Source organism: Acomys russatus, chromosome 29 (genome assembly GCF_903995435.1).
Source record: "Acomys russatus chromosome 29, mAcoRus1.1, whole genome shotgun sequence".
Classification (NCBI taxonomy): Eukaryota; Metazoa; Chordata; class Mammalia; order Rodentia; family Muridae; genus Acomys; species Acomys russatus.
This window is the reverse complement of record NC_067165.1, coordinates 30,294,390-30,313,038: the sequence shown is the minus strand read 5'-3', so window position 1 is coordinate 30,313,038 and position 18,649 is coordinate 30,294,390. Positions and strand designations below refer to the sequence as shown.

Genomic DNA, 18,649 nt, shown 5'->3' with positions numbered 1-18,649 from the left:
AGACCCTGTCTTGAAAAAAGAAAGAAAAGAAAAACAAACAAACATAAGAAATAGCATCCTTACTGCTTAGAAAGGCACACCTAACTACCGAAGGACAAAATCATAAGGGGGAATTATTTTCAAAATAGGATGAGAGATCCTGGCATGGCGGCCCCTGGGAGGCAGGACGATCAGGAATCTAAGGTCATTGTTGAGTATGAAGGCCAGCCTGGGCTACGTGAGACCCTGTCTCAAGAAAAACAAGCCAAAGAGAACAGAAGGCAAAGCAAAATGAGTTGGGGGCAAGTGTGGTGGCACATGCCTTTGATTTCAGCACCCCTGAAGCAAAGACAGCCTGGTCTACATAGCAAGCTGTGGGCCAGCCAGGGCTACGTAGTGAGAGAGAGAGAGAGAGAGAAGGGGCAGGCGGGTGGAGTGGGCCAGAGAGGAATACCAGGGAGTGGATGGAGTTTGCCAACTTGATGTTTCTGAGAATGTTTTAAATTTCCCATTAAAAAGAAAAAAATAATGGAGGCCGGAGGGTGAAAGAACATGACACCGGTTGAAACCAGGTGAGTAAAGCTAAGAGAAGGCTCGAAATTTCTACAAAGCAAATAAGGAAGAAAAAAGGGTTGTCACCCTGAGCAACGCTGAGGGCTGCACGAGCAACCTGAAACTCGAGGTACAATGAACTGGCCCCTTTCAGCTTTCAATAAGAGAGCATGAATTCTGGGAGATGCTGAGGCTCAGGCCCGGTGGGAGGGTCCCAGGGGGAGACAAAGGAGGGACTGAGGCAGTACTGGGTAGAGGCACAGTCAGTCAAGGAGTGCGAGGTAGAGAGAGGAGATTGCTTCTTCCCTGGCCCAATCCTTGTCAGGCACCCAGCACACGATGAGAGCACGAGAGCGGCAGCCTCAGGCACTCCCTTGTCACTGAAGATGGAACTGCACGTTTGAGCTGCTCTGTCCATGTCCCACACTAATTCTGCTTCTTGTCCGCTAGATCCCAGGAGACACTTGGAGCCTAACAAGGCCCTGCCTGGGTGGCTGGCACAGAGAGGGGACAGGTACTCCCGGAAACTGTCCCGGCCTCATACTGCCAGGGCAACCCAGTTTAGCTTCCGCCACCAAGGGTTGACGGAAGGCCGCTGGATAAGTGACCCTGGGGCACTTCAGTCATGATGAGTTACCTGCTATCCTCTGAGCCCTGGGGAGGGAGGATGCTGGGGATGAGCCTGTCTCCGATGCTCACAGCTTAGGTAAAGACAGAACGCAGGTGAGGAGGCACCTGCTAAGGGCTGAGGAGGCTTGGCAAACCCAGGGCCAGACACAGAGCAGCCCTGGATTCACCCAGGAGAAGTGATGCATCTTCAGACCTCAAAACAAGGAGCCAGAGGCCTAGCAAAGCAAGAGAGGATGGCTGTATGGAGGGTCAGCACCCCTGACAGGCAAACCTGAGCAACAGCCTGGGGTTCCCAGCAGTCTGCACTCACAAGACCAGGGAGAGAGTGTGAGCACTCAGGCCCCAGAGCTGACCCTTTGCTGCGCAGGGAAGACTAGCTGGGAGGGTGCTCTGGATGGCAGTGAGTGGATGCGCTTGCCCATCACTGCACTCCAGGCTTTATTCCCAGCACTAGGCCCATGCTGGATCTCCTATGGAGTCCCTACGGAGTCCTTTCACCAGGTTTTATAGATGAGGAAACCATGGCCAGCTGGAAATTACGGTGTATGCCCAAAGAAGGGCTAGAACCTAGCCAGGCAGGCAGATTCCAGGGGCCAAGTTCTAACCAAGCCCTTGGGTTTTGCCCTACACATTGTGGGGTACATAGAGTAATGGTTCTCAACCTGTGGGTCGCAACCCCTTTGGGGTCATATGACCGCCTCACCAGTGTCAAATATCAGACATCCTGAATATCGGCTATTTACACTACAGTTCGTAACAGTAGCAAAATTACAGTTACGAAGTTACAATGAAATAATTTTATGGTTTTGGGGGGGACGTCATCACACCACGAGGTATTACAAGGTCGCAGCATCAGCAGGGTTGAGAGCCACTATCCTAGGGAGTGTAGACAGGGCAGTGCTTTGACAAGGTCTTGGGAGGTTGGCTCCAGAGGGTAGCTGCAGTCAATGTCCAGGTGGGAGGCCTTGTCCCTGGGGCAGGACAGAGTCACAGGAGTACAGCCAGCCCTGGCCTGGGTAAATTACCCAACAGGAAGGACGCAGATTCCAAGCTGGCTCAGGAGCCTACACCGTGGTGAGCTCACCTATTGCCCCACTTAAGGGGTTGCTAGCTTTGGGGCAGGGCCTCTCTGTGGTGCCTGGCTCTCCCCAGAGTCACAGGCTGCAAGATAGTCATTAGGCACCCCACATCACAGAGGAAGGAGGGAGGGAGGCTCAAGGTCTTGGAGGAAGCTTTCGCCCTAGCAAACCATGAAGCAAACCCAAGGCGTAGGGGTCCTGTCATCTTTCTTTTTCTTTTCCCTTCTTCTTCCATCTCTTGTTTTTTTTTTGGGGGGGGGAGGGGGCAACCAGGATCTTATGTACTTTGAGGATGACCTTGAACTTTTCTGATCCTCCTGCCTTTATCTCCAGAGTGAACCCAGGACTTCATGCTTGCTAGGAAAAGACCCTACTTTTCTCTAAGCCCCCTCCCCTCCCCTCCCCTCTCTTCCTATCCCCTTCTCTCCTTCCCTTCTCTCTCTCTCTCTCTCTCTCTCTCTCTTTGTTTTTGTTTTGTTTTTCGAGATAGGGTTTCTCTGTGTAGCCTTGGCTGTCCTGGACTCTCTCTGTACACCAGGCTGGCCTCGAACTCAAAACACTCTACCTGCCTCTGCCTCCCGAGTGCTGGGATTAAAGGCATGCACCACCATGCCCTGCACCTCTCTTTCTATTTTGAGACAGAGTCTTACTCTAGAACCCAGACTGGCTTCTCACTCATAGCAATCCTCCTGCCTCAGCCTTTCAGTTCAGGGATTATAAGCATGTGTCACCATACCGCCCCACCCCCCGACTAGATTTCCCAATCATCTTTTCTAAAGAGTGCCAGCTCCTCTAGTGGGGATGTGTCCAGAAGCAACACAGGAGTATGGAGAGACCAGCCTTCCAGCGCACATGTTCACAGAGCATGACCAAGTGTCCTGGGCTGAAAGCTGGAGGGGGTGAGGTACTTAGGTTTCAGCTTTCCCGCTCTGTGTATCCTGGGAAATCTCCCTCTCCTGTGCCTCAGTTTCCTCATCTGTACATTTTAGCTCTGACAGACTTGAGACCTTAAGTCCATTCCAAAGGATGCTTGGGCCTCAGGGCTGAGTTCATGATGCACCGCAAGGCTGTGCCAGCCTGGCCAGCTGCAGGAACACAAGTCCACTGGTGACTTCACCCAGTGTCCCTGTGTCCTGGGCCTGTGCGTCCTGCTGAGCCGTCAGAAGGTGCTGGAGAAGAATGGGGTTCATGTGTAGGGCCGTGGAGCCAGGCCTGGCCAGCACAGTGGCTTTGCCCAGTCTCCCCGTCCCCATCCCTGGGCCTCCCACTTCAGAGCCCCTCATCTGGAATGAAGAAACTGGGCGTGACAGGGAAGGCTCCTGCTGGCTCTGCCATTTATTATTTCAGGACTCTGGCTGTTTTCCTTCCTGAGAGGCAGGAGCCTGGGCCTGCCGTGTGCCCCCATACACCCCAGGTGGGGCCTCCGTGGATGGTTCCCAGCCTGGGCAGCCAGCCAGCCTAGCCAGCTCAGTCCCTCCACTGCCCCTTGAGGGGTAGTTGAAGCGAAGAGGAAGAGGGGCTCAGGAAAGGAGCCATGCCCTCCCCCACATTGAGGCCTCAGCAAACCCCAAGTTTCCTGGCTGCAATTTTCCTCAGGAGATTTCTCGGCAGTCATGAGCTAAGAGAGCAAGAACTTTGCTGGACTAAAGATTCCCGAAGATTCCCAGCCGACCCCTGGCTGCCAGCCCTGGATTCCACCCAGCTGAGGGAGACAGCCCAGCCTCCTGGACAGAAAAGTGAAGAGATCTGGAGCCTGGCGCCCTCTCCCCTCGACTGGTAGCCAGGACAACATCCATTCCCTGCTCCCTCCATCATGAGCCCCCATCCCCCCACCCCACCCCAGCTATGGAGAGCTTGGCAATTTCCTGAGCACACCAAGATATACCCAGTCACCTCAGCTGCTCCCTCTGCCTGGAGGCTTCCTTTGTCTTTCTTCTGGTTTGTTTGGTTTTTTTGTTTGTTTATTTGTTTTTTTGTTTTGAGACAGGGTATCTCTGTGTACCCTTGGCTGTCCTGGACTTGCTTTATAGACCAGGCTGGCCTTGAACTCACAGCGATCCACCTGCCTCTGCCTCTGATGGGATTAAAGGTGTGCGCCACCACGCCCAGTTTGCACCTTCCTTCGGGAAGGACCCATCTTTCCTGATTCAGCGTGAGAGTCATTCCAACTCCCACCTGTGGAGAACCTTGCTGCCCAGTCTTTTGCCATCCAGTGCCATCCAGTGCCAGTACAGGCTTTTATCGGAGCCCTTACCACCCTGTGTGCCACACGCATGACCTTGGGGGTGAGACTGAGAACAGAGGGAAGGGGAGTGCCACCTATGTGTGCGCATAGATGGAAGCCAGGGAAGGGCACTGGAGGCCACCCTCTGTCGCTCTCTGCTGTATTCCTGTGAGACAGGGCCTCTCACTGAACCTGGAGCTAGGCTGCAAGCCAGTAAGTCTGGGCAATGCTCCCATCTCTGCTTCCTATAGTGCTGGGGTGACAGGCACCAGCAGGACCACACTCAGCTTTTTACAGGGGTGCTGGGATCCCAACCCAACCCAGGTCCTCACATGCTTCTGCAGCAAGCTCTTACCCACTGAGCCATCTTTTTCCGCACCCTCGTTACTTTTGTATATGCATTACCCACCACAGGGATGAATGAGCGATTAAAGGAGTTAATTAATGACTGTTATCAAGGCCCCACAGGAACATGGAAAAGGCAGCAGGGGTTAAGAACACCAGCTGTCATATGTCATAGTATGCTGTTCGGTATTCTAGCAGTGTGACGTGAGGCAGGTGACCCACCTTCTCTAAGCCTCCATTTCCCCTGTGGTCAAGTGGGATAATAACAGCTTGTATCTGGGAGCACTGAGCCTCTCCAGCGTGCCATACGTAGGAAGGGCTTCCTAATAACTACGACAGTCCGACAGCCGCCTTTACAATATCCCCAGGCTGCCCAGGAAAACCACCTACAATGCTAAACACAAAGCAAAACAAAAAACAACTACACTAAATAAATAAAACAGGACCTCTGGGGCCTATGGCCTCAGAGACCCTGGGGACAGCACAAGGAGCCAGACATCACCAGCAGAGCGAGCAGGAAGCTCAGCTCTGGGCCAGTGTCCCAGGTACAAATCCTGGCTCTGCCACTTCCTGCTGGTAGAGTAGTCCAGATTTAGCAAGAATAAATACACAAGACTGAGCTGTATTTACATTTCGGACAATTGATGAACAACTTGGGAGGTGAAATACGGCCCAGATATTGCCAGGACATCCTGTAGGTTACCTGGCAATCCCGCTTGCCAGGCTACTTGACCCCTTGATGGCCTGGAAGGTTCCTCACGTGGAAATGACACAAGTGAGTCTGTGGGAAAAACTTCCCACACTGCCTGCTCTGTCTGATAAGCCAGACAAAGGGGACAGACCTTTAAAATGCAGTGCTAACTATAAGAAGCAACAGACAGAAGGCCACAGACTATAGGAGTCCACCTAGGAAAAATGTCCAACAGGTAAGCGGCCAGGGTAGGGGGTTACTGCTACTCAGTACAGGGCTCCTTACTGGGGTGACGTTTGGGATGTAAACAGTGGTGATGATTGTACAACACTGAGACTGTACTAAAGACCACTAAGATATATTAAAATACAACCTAATGGTAGTGTTACATCCAGTCTAGCATGTGAGGTACTCATTCAACCCCCAGTACCATACATAATAATGAAAGAATGAACGAGTATCTTTAAGACTACGTGTGTATCTGAGTGTGGGTATGTGCACATGAGTGTAGCTGTCAGCAGATGGGAGACCCTTGGTGCTGGGAACCAAACTCAGGTCCTCTGGAAGAGCATTACAGTCTCTTAACCATGATCCATCTCTCTAGCCTCTAAACACACACACTCACACACACACACATACACACCTGGCTTTTCTTTTCTTTTCTTTCTTTCTTTCTTTTTTTTTTTTTTTTTTTTTTTTTTTTTTTCTTTTGATTTTTTTTTTTTTTTTCCAAGAGAGGGTTTCTCTGTGTAGCCTTAGCTGTCCTGGACTCCCTTTGCAGACTAGGCTGGCTTCGAACTCATGGTAATCTGCCTGCCTCTGCCTCCTGAGTACTGGGATTAAAGGCGTGCGCTACCACTTCTGGCTGTAATGTAAATCTTTTTTTAAAAGATTTATTTATTTATTATGTATACAGTGTTCTGCTTGCACGCATGCACACCAGATTACATTTTAGATGGTTGTGAGCCACCATGTGGTTGCTGGGAATTGAACTCAGGACCTTTGGAAGAGCAACCAGTGGTGCTCTTACCCTCTGAGCCATCTCTCCAGCCCTGTAATGTAAATCTTATAACCACTTTAAATAAAGCCACCTAGTGGCACCACAGGAGACTATAATGTGCAGCCAGGACTGGGCCTCCGGGTGGGTTATTAACAAACGTTTGATTCAGAAACAGGTGGGTGGGAGAGCAAAGGGCAGAACAGAGAGCAGATCCTGTCTCCTTCAAAAGCAGGCTCCAAGCCATGCCTGGCAGTGCATACCTATAATCCCAGCACCTGAGAGGCCGAAGCAGGGGGATCACTGCAAGTCCAAAGCCAGCTTGGGCTACAAGTGAAGACCCTGTCTTTAAAATCCAACACAAAAGCTGGGCGGTGGTGGTGCACACCTTTAATCCCATCACTAGGGAGGCAGAGGCAGATGGATTGCTGTGAGTTCGAGGCCAGCCTGGTCTACAAAGTGAGTCCAGGACAGCCAGGGCTACACAGAGAAACCCTGTCTTAGAAAATAAAAATAAAAAAGTCCAACACAAAGATGATAATAAACAAACAAACAAACAGGTTCTGCACCCCGTTGTGCTAAAGCAGAGCTTGCTCTGACCTGGCACCAGGACTGCACGTACTATTCCCGCCTACTTGCTCAGAGCAGCAGTCTCATCCCTGCTGCAGTTACTTCCCTGCCGTGGTTCTCACCACTCTCACCCTGCCTGCAGTTTAAACTCACACAGACACACTGAAGTGTCTGTGATGGACGGTCACATGCAGTCCTCTCAAGCGAACCCCTAAGAGTTATCATCCTCTCTGACTCACGCATGGGGAAGCAGAGTCTGAAAGGTTAAGCTATTTATTTGGGCTCACACACCCACTGAGAATTCAAAGCCAAGCCTCGCGTGGTGGCGCACGCCTTTAATCTCAGCACTCAGCAGGAGGCAGAGGCAGGCAGATCGATGTGAGTTCGAGGCCAGCCTGGTCTACAAAAGCGAGTCCAGGATAGCCAGGACTGGTACACAGAGAAACTCTGTCTCAAAAAACCTGAGAGAGAGAGAGAGAGAGAGAGAGAGAGAGAGAGAGAGAGAGAGAGAAGAAGAAGGAGGAGGAGGAGGAGGAAGAGGAGGAGGAGGAGGAGGAGGAGGAGGAGGAGGAGGAGGAGGGGGAAGAGGTGGTGGTGGAGGAGGAGGGAATTCAAAGCCAGGTCCGTTAGAGCTCACTTCCTGATTGCTTGCTTCAGAGTCAGGCAGACAAATGGATACTGTGGGCATCACTGGCTGGTCTTGGTTTCAAGGACAGAACCCTTCCCTACCAGATGGGACCTTGTCTGGTTACCTCTATGACCTCAGAAACTGCCTTTGTACCCACTGGTGTTCTGTAAATATGGTTTAGTGGGTCACTAACCTCTAGTGGCACTTGAAGCTTACTGATCTATTTTCCTACTGACTGCTCAGGCACCTGGAGATGTCCCAGGCGGCTCCTGCTCAGGCCTTGTCCCGAGGAGACTCTGACTCTGATTCTATAGGGTCAAGGTGGAGCCCAAGGTATCTGAGGGTCTTCAGGCTCCTGTGAGGACTAGAAGCAACACAGAGGAACCAACAGAGCTACAACCAGGTCAGCCAAAGTGCCTCTGCTGACTGGAGTACCTGACAGCACATTCCTGGGGCCTCCCCTGGAGCTGGGGGTGGGGGATAGGGTGGGTGCTCCCCCTGGAAACACCAGGCCTCTAAAAGGACTTAATCTGCCTAGGAACCATGTGATTGAGGGCTAGAGGTAGCTCATTGGTAGAATGCTTGTCTACCATGCAAGAAGCCCTGCGTTCAGTCCCTCAAACCGTACATACTGTATGGAACATTCTTGCAATTCCCAGCACCTGAAAGTTGAAAGGCAGGAAGATCAGGAGTTCAAAGTCATCGTTGGCTACATAGTAAGTTCAAGGCTGGCCTGAGCTACAGGAGACCCTGCCGAGGGCTGGGGAGATAGTCCAGTTAATAACATACTTGCTGCAGGAGCCAAGGACCTGAATTCAGCACTCAGAGAAACAGCCTGGCTCACAGCACTTTTATAAGCCCAGTGCTGTGAAGCAGAGGCAGGCAGAACCCTTGAGGTCACTGGGCCAGGCAGCAGTGAGAGACCCTGTCTCAAAACACAAAGGTCAAGAGCAATCAAGCAAAGACGTCTGAGGTCACCCTCTGGCCTCCCACATGCACACATACACATCTACCAGCACACACATTCACACATATATAACGGCCTATGCCACACCCACCCACCACCCCACTCACCGCCCTCACCCCCCTCATACACATCACACACACACAGTAAAATCAAAAGAGAAACAACAACACAACTAGATGCTCAAACTGCCTTTGAGGCTGTTTCTTCCTTCCAAAGTTTTGGTTTCTGTTCCCGCCACTACCTTTTCCAGGGAAGCAGCCACAGCTGGACCTCAGCCAAGAAAACTGAGCGCTCAAGGCTGGACTGTGTCCAAGAGGACAGACTCTGAGACCAGGCTGGGGCTGCCCCTTACCCCAGAGAGAGGCAGCTGGGAGGCCAAGGGGAGGCCTCCCAGATCCAGGTGTCACATTCACCTCTCTAGAGCCTGTCCAAATCTCTTCTCTCCAGCACACGGGAGAAAACGACACCAAGCCTGTTCACACACTCACCACTGACCTGTATAGTGCCGAAGCCACCGACGGTGTTGCTGCCTGCTGCTTTCGCTACAAAGGCACCCAGGCAGCGAGCGAGCGAGCGGACCACCCTTCCCGCCTGCAAACCTCACAGCTCTGAGGTCCTGCAGTCTCCAGATCATGCCTCCCTTCTTCCCTGGAAGTTCCTTTTTTCTTTTCTTTTTTTCTTTCTTTTTTGGTTTTCCGAGACAAGGTTTCTCTGTGTAGCCTTGGCTGTCCTAGATTCACTTTGTAGACCAGACTGGCCTTGAACTCACAGCAATACCCCTGCCTCTGCCTCCCAAGTGCTGGGATTAAAGGTGTGCGCCACCACACCAGGCAGAAGTCTCTCTCATTAGCATCTTCCACTAGCTCTCCAGACTTCAACTCCCCAGATATGGGCTGGGGACCCTGCATTCCTCTCCCAGAGGTGACCTCGTCCATTTCCACGGCCAGGATGGATATAAATGAGATGCACAGAGGCAGGGAATTTTGGAGTACTAAATTACAGACTCCTAGACACCCTACACACTGGGTAACCCTATGCCAAGGACATCTGACATCATGGCACAAGTCTTAGCAGGCCATGTCTCATAAAAGCCAAAGGACTTGGTCTAAGTCCTTGCTTTCCTAGGCTCCCGTGCGCCTAGGCTCGGTTAATAAGAGACTCTCACTGTGGGTGTGAACCAGACAAACAGAGCACGGAAAGCCCATTGTAGTGCTGAAGCAATAACAGTGACGGTGTCCTAAGAACAGTAGCACCCCGGGCCGTGGCATTTAGTAGTGCATGGAACAGTGTCCTGCCAACCTGGCTCTGTGATGTCATTTTGGCTGACATCTGCCTACTGCTCAGCTCGTTCTCCAGCTCTGGGGACTTCTGGGAACTACTGAGTTTCCCATCAAGCAAGTTCCTATTCTGTTTAGAACAGCCCAGGGGCGGGTTTCTGGGGCTTACAGTAAGATACACTGTGTGTGTGTGTGTGTGTGTGTGTGTGTGTGTGTGTGTGTGTGTGTGTGTGTGTGTATACGTGTGTATATGTGTGTGTGTGTTTAAATGTGTGTAGGCCAGAAGTTGACCTTGGGTGTCTTGCTCAATCATTCACCACCATACATACATACATATAATTTTTTTTCCTGTCCTGGAACTCGGAGCTCTGCAGACCAGGCTGGCCTACAACTCGGAGCTCTACAGACCAGGCTGGCCTAGAACTCGGAGATCTGCCTGCCTTCGCCTCCCAAGTGCTGGGGTTAAAGGTGTGCCACCACGTCCTGCTTTTCTACCTTATTTTTTGAGTCAGGCTCTCTCACTGAACATGAAGCACACTATTTCAATAGACTGGCTGCCCAGCCAGCCCCAGAGACGCTCCTGCCTCTCCCTCCCCAACCCTGGGATACAGGGCTACACTGGCATGCTTAGCTTTTTCTGTGCATGCTAGGAAGTCCAAGTCTTCCACCTTGTGCAGCTAGCACTTGACCTATTGAGCCATCTCCCAGGCCTCTATTTTGCTGTTGTAGAGTTCTCTGTGTGTCTTATTTGGTTGAGACGGGGTCTTATTCTGTAGTTGAGGCTGGGCTCTTAACCAGCTATATAGAACAGGCTAGCCTCAAAATTAGAGGCTATTGTCTCTGACCCTCAAGTGCTAATATTACATAAGACCTTACCTCAAAAAAGCAAAAGAAGCTGGTCATGGTGATGCATGCCGTTAATCTCAGTTTAGGAAGTAGAGGCAGGAAGATTTTTGAGTTCAAGGCCTGCCTGGTCTACAGAGCTGGTTCCATGTCAGCCAGGGCTACACACAGAGAAACCCTGTCTCAAGGGGGGAAAAAAAGACAAAATAAACTGCACTCAGGAGGCAGAGGCAGGCAGATCTCTGTGAATTTGGGGAGAACTAGGACTACATAGTGAGATCCTGTCTCAAAATAATACTAATGAATATTATAACAACAATAAGAAAAATCACACGTACACACAAGCATGCATACGCACTATGGCAAAACAGAAGTTCCTCCCACTGCCTGCAAGCTTCCACGTGACCTGCCCCGTCTATTCTCCTAACAAACGCGTTGCCATTTGCCCTACACAAGGCTGCTCTCCCTTCGGCCTCTTTTCAGGGTCACACACACTTCAGGCTCTTTCCTGCCACATCACCCTTGCTGAAGCCGTTCCCTCCAACTGGAACAACCCCAGGCCATTATTCTTTTTTCAGTTTTTATGTTTTATTTATTTGTTACTCCATCAATCCTTTTAGGCGCCTACTGTAGTGCTACGACAGGGGGCTGGGAGGGTAGCTCGCAGCAGAGGGCATGTTTAGGATGCATAGCATCCTTAATTTAGCCACACCAAAAACAGTAACACTGGGATATAATACAGAGCTTAGAGTCTAGTCTCATGGAAGAGAAAATCTATTCTGTCAAGAAACCAGATGGTCACCACTGGGTAGGCAAGAGACAGACGAATCGCTGTGAGTTCGAGGCTAGCCTGGTCTACAGAATGAGTTCCAAGACAGCCAAGGCTACACGGAGAAACCCTGTCTTGAAAAAACAAAAAGAAAAAGTAAAGCAAAGAAAAAGAAAGAAGGGAGCTGGAAAGGTGGCTCAGGTTATGAGCGCCCCCTGCTCTTTCAAAGGTCCTGAGTTCAATTCCCAGCAACCATCTGTACAGATGGCTCACAACCGTCTGTAATGTGATCTGATGCCCTCTTCTGACCTACAGTTGTATATGGAGGCAGAACACTGTATACATAATAAATAAATATATATTAAAAACAGAAAAAGAAATCAGATGTTAATCAAATGTAATATATATATATATACATACATACATATATGTATACACACACACACATAGCTACATATATATACATATATTGGGGGAAGGTGGTTAGACAGGATATTTCTGTATAGCCCTGGCTGTCCTGGAACTCACTCTGTAAACCATACACACATACACACACACACACACACACATATGTATATATATTATTTATTTTAATCTGTGGGACCTGTGGGAAATACAATAAAGCTGAGCAGCCAGGCCAGCTGGAGGTCACCACCATGTTAGGGGAGAGCTGATAGGTATGGACAAAGGAGCAATTAAGGAGAGGTGGGCAGAGTGCAGATACACAGCAGATAAAAATTCATGGCCCTTGTGAAAAAGAGTGCATGAACCTCCCAGCTTGTGCAAGAGAACCTGGTGGCCAGTCTGGGGAGTCATGAGTGTGTTCTAAGTAAAACCACTGCAAACCACTAGACATGAGAGTCTGGGCTAAGTGAGTGACGTTGAGGTGGGAGATGACTGAAGCCATGAGCGAGACAGCCCGGAGGGAAGTGCAGAGCAGGAAGAGAGATGACCCAGGGCCTCCCTTGAAGGAAGGTCTGGACAAGGGGATGAATTTCCTGCCACCTGCTGCCATGTGCAATTGCTGTTGATTTTACTCATCGGTTCCTCGGCTGACTTCTCCAGAAGAGACTGTCCACAGGGTAGGTCTCTCTTGCTAAGAGATGAGTTTCCCAGTGCACACTACACAGCTTGAAATGCGGTGCCACTGTGAGACCCTTGGCACGGCTGCCTCATCCTGTCCTCGGACAACACGACTGCTTTTCTGATCCCTAGTGTCCAGCATAAAGTCCAAATGTCTAATTTGCATCAAGGCTCTCCAAGATGCTAAGCATCCCTCAGCATTCCAGTGCATCTTTTAAACCTCTGCCTGAGCTTTCCAAAGGCTCAACAGCACATGAGCTAATATGTAACTGTTCTACACAGGGAGACACTGGCACGGGGACCTATGAGCCTCTCCCCAGAGGCCAGACTACACCAAATGGAGAGAAGCTTCGTGGACACTCATGAGGGAGTCTCTGGACCCTGTCCTCTTCCTCTCTCCTCCCCCAGGGTAAAACTGTGGCCATGTTTACCCTGACTGAGCCTCTATCCCTCTGTGACCTCTGTTGATGAAACCAGGGGTGGAGAGCTGGCTTCTGTAATCAGTCCAGCAGCTGGGACGGGCTGCCAGGAACTTGGAAGTGGGACATGAGAGACTGGCTGGGTTACCTTTAGACACTGGACCAGTGAGGTCACATGACCGTGGGGGGGTGTGTGTGGAATGAAGCTGCACTCTGGGGCCTATGCGATGAGAAGGGAGCAGAAGCAATCATCACATCAGACAGAGTGAGAGAAGGTGGACAAGGCAGCTGCCCAGCCTCAACTCCCAGGCCACTTGGGGTCCACATGGATGTGCTGTCCAGTTCCAAGAGGCACCCATTTCTCTGAAACATGCTTCCTTTCCCCAGAAACTGCCCTGAGAGCAGTGTGTGTGTGTGTGTGTGTGTGTGTGTGTGTGTGTGTGTGTGTGTGTGTGTGTGCGTGCGTTTGGTTTTTGTTTTGTTTTGTTTTATCATCTATAGCCTCCAGGATCCCATCGAATGTTTTGTTTTGTTTATTGAGACAAGGTCTCTTCTGTTATGCAGCCCTCCCTAGCTGGCCTCAAACTCACAGAAATCTACTTGCCTCTGCCTCCCAAGTCCTAGGATTAAAGATATGAGTTGCCACGCCCCACCTACATAATTTTTTACCCTACAACTAAGAGACACATCAATATGCAAACTGTGAAGATATTGATCCTGGTTATGCTGCCACTCTGCTTTTATTCTTATGGCACTTGGGATTGGACCTAAGACACTGAGCTGTACTGTATCCCTACCTTAAGAATATTAAACATTGCCGGGCTTGGTGATGCATGCCTTTAATCCCAGCCCTTGGGAGGCAGAGGCAGGTGGATCTCTGTGAGTTCGAGGCCAGCCTGGTCTACAAAGCAAGTCCAGGACAACCGAGGCAACACAGACAAACCCTGTCTCAGAAAAAAAAAAAAATTAAACCTTGAAAATGAAATCCTCAGTCAAATGAGGTACCACACATCTATAATTGAAACACTCAGGAGGCTGAGGCAGAATTTGAGGCCAGCCTCAAGCTATATAGCAAGACCCTACCTCAAAAAAGAAAGAAAAGAAGTATTTTCAGAAAACCAAAAGTCACTGGGCATGGGTGTGGTGGTACATACCTATACTCCCAGCATTCAGTAGTCAGAGACAGGGGTATCATGAATTTCAGGCTAGCCTGGGCTAAAGCCTGTCTAAAATACAAACACACACACACACACACACACACACACACACACACACACAGAGAGAGAGAGAGAGAGAGAGAGAGAGAGAGAGAGAGAGAGAGGATCAGAATTTCAACTATGCAGTGTAAGACATGATATACATTTTAGATAAACATTCTCCTAACTCTGACCCGTCCCCCACCAGTCAGCTTTGAGGATAAACACTGAGAGTGTGCCGGTGTCCACAGCAACTGCCTCTTACAAAGCACAGGTCAAAATGGTCTCCTGGTTCTTCCGACCAGTCCCTGAATTCACTCACTTGTGCTCTCCACTAAACTGAGCTCACCTAGTCTTCTACCTGGAAGCAGAACTTCCTCCAGGAAGTTCCCATGATGCACTGGCCCTCTCCCTGGCCTGTTCCTTCGGCCTCTGACAGCACTGACTGTGCCTTTCACTGGACACTCAGGACAACTCCAGGCACCCTCAAGGCAGGATCATTATGCCCCTGGAGTCCAGCACAGAAGGGGCATAAAGAGCTGCACAAAACCCCAGCAGCAAGCCAGGCCTGCCATGTCACACATGGGAACTGCCTTACTTTCCCTGTGAAAGTCAGCGGAGGATGAAGAAGGCTCTAGAGGGTCCAGGACAGGAAGGGACTGTCTGATGTGGGGATTATGTTAATACGCCCTCGGGTGGCACGGAGACCCACAATGAAAAACAACCTTTAGCAAGCCAGTGAGGTTAAGCAGGGAGGGACTGGGAGACTCGGTTTCAGGGTGAAGTGAATGAGGTCTGGAGAAGTTCTAGAGGGAAGCCAGGCCGTGAGCATTTCAAGAAAGGGATCAGGGCTGGAGGTTAGGACAATGAGGGAGAAATACCAACTGGCCCCACTTCCTGGAGGGCTCTGGGAGCTCAGGCAGTGTCCCGCCTTCCCTGTGTATCGGTTTCTCCACCTTACTTGAGAGAAATTCTAGCCCATTTCTCTCTCGCCAGGTCCTTCAACCAGGACATTCTTGATTCCTGTGACCTGTCCAGGGTCCTTCCCAGTAGGGTTGACAAAAAAGTCCTGCAAGCCCTAGGACAGAGTCCCTAGTTAACTCCCAGGAAACCGGTTAGAGTCTTGACTTGAGAAGCAACTGCAGTTTCAAGCCTGGCCTTCGGCTGGTCATGCCCAGTACTGAAGAGAGAAAAAAAATCCCAGTATCCAACTACAGGTAAGCACAGTACAATACAGAGACAAGACCACAAAATCAACCAGAAAATTCCAGAAACATCTAATTTAGAAGTGAGACTCTTAATTTTTGGGACTCTGGAATGCTGAAGGGAAAAGCTGTGCTTGGGGACCTCATGCCTTTCTGCTGCAAAAACAAAACAAAACAAACAGCTTGCAAGTGCATGGATCTGAAAGGGGGGAGGGGGAGGCAGAAAGCTGGGTTTTATCTGGTCTGGGGCAAATCTGGGCCCCTCTTTGAGCCCATTGGATTTCCAGACCCATTTCCTCTCCCAACACAAGGTGCTTATGCAGCCAGGTAGGGTCAATCAGAGGCACAGGCACTTACAGTCAGTGCGGTCCCCTTTCCTCTCGTTCAACACACTAATGGACAACTGGAGAAGAGGATGATGGGTAAAATCCCTAAAGATGCTGAAGAGTCCTGAAATGTGGAGACTCTGAGCCTATGGTCAAGAGACTTTCCTGAGGACAAGACTAAGGCTACAGGGTAGCGTTTCCCTGTGAGCAGCCAGTAAGATGCCCACATTTGTGGGTGGACTTCAAACTGCTGTTTTTGCTCAAGCAATTCTAGCCTTGCTGTTTCTAGTCTTCATAAAGATGTATACTCCTGACCCAGGTGTGGTGGTGCACCCCTGTAATACCTGGAAAGGTATTCTGGAAAGGCCTAGGCAGGAGGAAGCCAGTTTGGGTGACAATAATGAGCCAGTCTCAAACAAGCATTCCTACCACATGCACAAGAAATGAAGCTCCAAGAGATCACTATCTAAAGAGATCTGTCAATTAACCAGACAAAAATGTTATCATCTTTGCACACATTGCTTCCACCATCCCACAGCTCTGTGAGGTAAACAATTATCTCCACTTTACAAATCAGGTCACATGGCCAGCCACACTTATCTTGCAAACTGCATGGCCAGGGCCTGGACACAGGTCAGCATTACTTGAAATTGACAGTCGGTACACTTCTCTGCCTCTCAACCAAGGAGGAAAGAGTGGAGACAGAGGGCCAGCCAGCCAGGAGAGAAGAGGAAGGGAGATTTCCTAAGAACTCAGCTTTGAGTGTTTCTGTGTAGCTTTGTATCTGCCACACAGTAGGTACACACTATGGGGAAGGGAAGGAGGCCAGACCCCCCCACACACACACCGCCTATTGAGGTCCAAAATGCCACCCCAATTCAAGATATCCTCTGAAAGAGGCCTGTGGTTACATTTTCCTCCTTTGGCACCAGACCACAGGCTGTCTGTGTCTGCTCCAGAATATTCCTTGCGGATGAAAAGTTGCAGCTAGTTCAGAGAAGAGGAATGAACTCCAGTGTGCATGAGAATGGGGTGGGGCAGCCTACAAGGGCGAATGAAAGAGCCTGGGACACTTTGACTGAAAACACAAAGGAGAGAGGGGAGGGGAGAGGTGCCTGTAAACTTGCCCGCGACAGCCAAGGTGAACCCCGGCTCTGGGCGCCTTCCATTCGCATTCATTCCACAAGTCGAGCCAAGTCGCAGAACCGGCGGCCAGGAGGAGGGGGCCTCCTCTCTCCTGCAGCCTGGGAGAGGTTATTAAGTTCAGGACTGAGCCTGCTTCTCAGAAAGGGAGTGACTTGGGGGGGTTGCATATTTGTGGGGTTCCAAAAAAACAAAAACACAGAGCTGTAAGCCGTTGAGCAAATACACATATGATGGGCAAGTCGCCCGAAGTATCTGAGAGATGTGCCCCGACATGTGGAGTCTGTATCGAGGTGACCCCGAGATCCCCCTCAAAGTCCCTCTGGTCCCTCTCTCTCCGGCTCCACCGTGAGGACGCAGATGTTTGAGATGAACTCAGTTCCCACAGATCTAGGAGGGGCGGGCGGGTTTCTGGAGCGCAGCGAAGAGCCATCGAAGCTCCAAGCACTCCTGCAAAGGTCAAAGCCAGGCCCGGAGTTGACAAGAGCCCCTTCCCGCCTCGGCCCCTTACCTCCTCCCTTGCCAACGCCGCCCCCCGGCACCGGGGCATCTTGGCGGCGAAGGCAGCTGCCCCGGCTGGAGAGCTGAGGTCCTCCGCGGTGACGGCCAGGAACTCCGCGACACTGAGCTGCTCGGGCATGGCGGGGGCGAGGCAGAGATGCCGGGGCTGCCTGAGCGGGGCGCGGGGGGGACGCTGCACTTAACCGCGACTGGCCGGCTGCTCCGCGCTGGGCCTGCCTCACTACCGCAGCGTCCCAGTCAAGGCCTCCTAACTCCCTGACTCCGGGCTCGCCCCGCCCGCCCCGCCCCTAACTTCTCTGCCACGCCCCCATCCACCAGCCTTTCTCTCTCCGGCCACACCCCCGACCCGTCCAACAACCTCCCTGACCACGCCCCCTATATTAGTCTAACTCTATGGCCACGCCCCCACCCCCCTCTCCCTTAACACTTCAGCCACACCTCAGTCCTGCCCCTAACTCACTGGTCACGCCCTAGCCTCGGCCCCTTCTCTGCCCTGAATCAAGATTTACAGTTGGGAAGAACTCTCCAGGGACCTGGCCTAGCCTCCCAGGCCCCGCCCCCGATCCACTGCCCTTACTTCCTAGCCCCGCCCCCAGGACGTACAACCTTCTGAAGGCTGCACTCAACGCCCACAGCCTGCCTTGCGGGTCCCGCCCTTGCAGCCCTACAGGGTCCAGCCTCGCCCCTAGCTCGATGCTCCGCCCATCGTGTGCTTGCTGACTAGGCGGTTCGCTTCTCTTTACTGTGTAGGCTCTTCAGAGCCATCATCTACCTCTATCTCCTGAGTGCTGAGATTAAAGGCAATATAAGATCACCGGCATCATTCAGCTGTGTACCACTGAGTCAATTGCCCCTCTGGTTTTTAAAAGTAATTTATGAGTTTGGGTTCATGTCATAACCTACAGTATATAAGAATGGGAGAGGGTCATCCTCATCTCAGGTACACAGAAAAGCTCGCATTTTTTGTTTTGTTGCCAGACTTCTTTTTGTTGTTGTTTTGTTTGTTTGTTTTTGTTTTGTTTTGTTTGAGACAGGGTTTCTCTGTGTAGCCTTGGCTATCCTAGACTCACTTTGTAGACTAGGCTGACATCGAACTCACAGCGATCTGCCTGCCTCTGCTTCCTGAGTGCTGGGATTAAAGGCGTGCGCCACCATGCCCGGCTTTGCCAGATTTCTTAATTCTGCCTGTGGGCTGTCCGTCCTT

At 51.0% G+C, this 18,649-nt stretch overlaps 1 protein-coding gene across 1 annotated transcript in view; it reads right to left on the bottom strand.

The window, feature by feature from the left end:
* Positions 1–17,698, bottom strand: part of Asap3 (ArfGAP with SH3 domain, ankyrin repeat and PH domain 3) — a 43,892-nt gene extending 26,194 nt beyond the window's left edge. Inside the window, exon 1 of the mRNA XM_051172122.1 lies at positions 17,435–17,698. Within this exon, the coding sequence (XP_051028079.1) occupies positions 17,435–17,563 (129 nt within the window). The 5' untranslated portion in view covers positions 17,564–17,698. The remainder of the gene's footprint in view (positions 1–17,434) is intronic.
* Between the last annotated feature and the right edge of the window lie 951 nt (positions 17,699–18,649).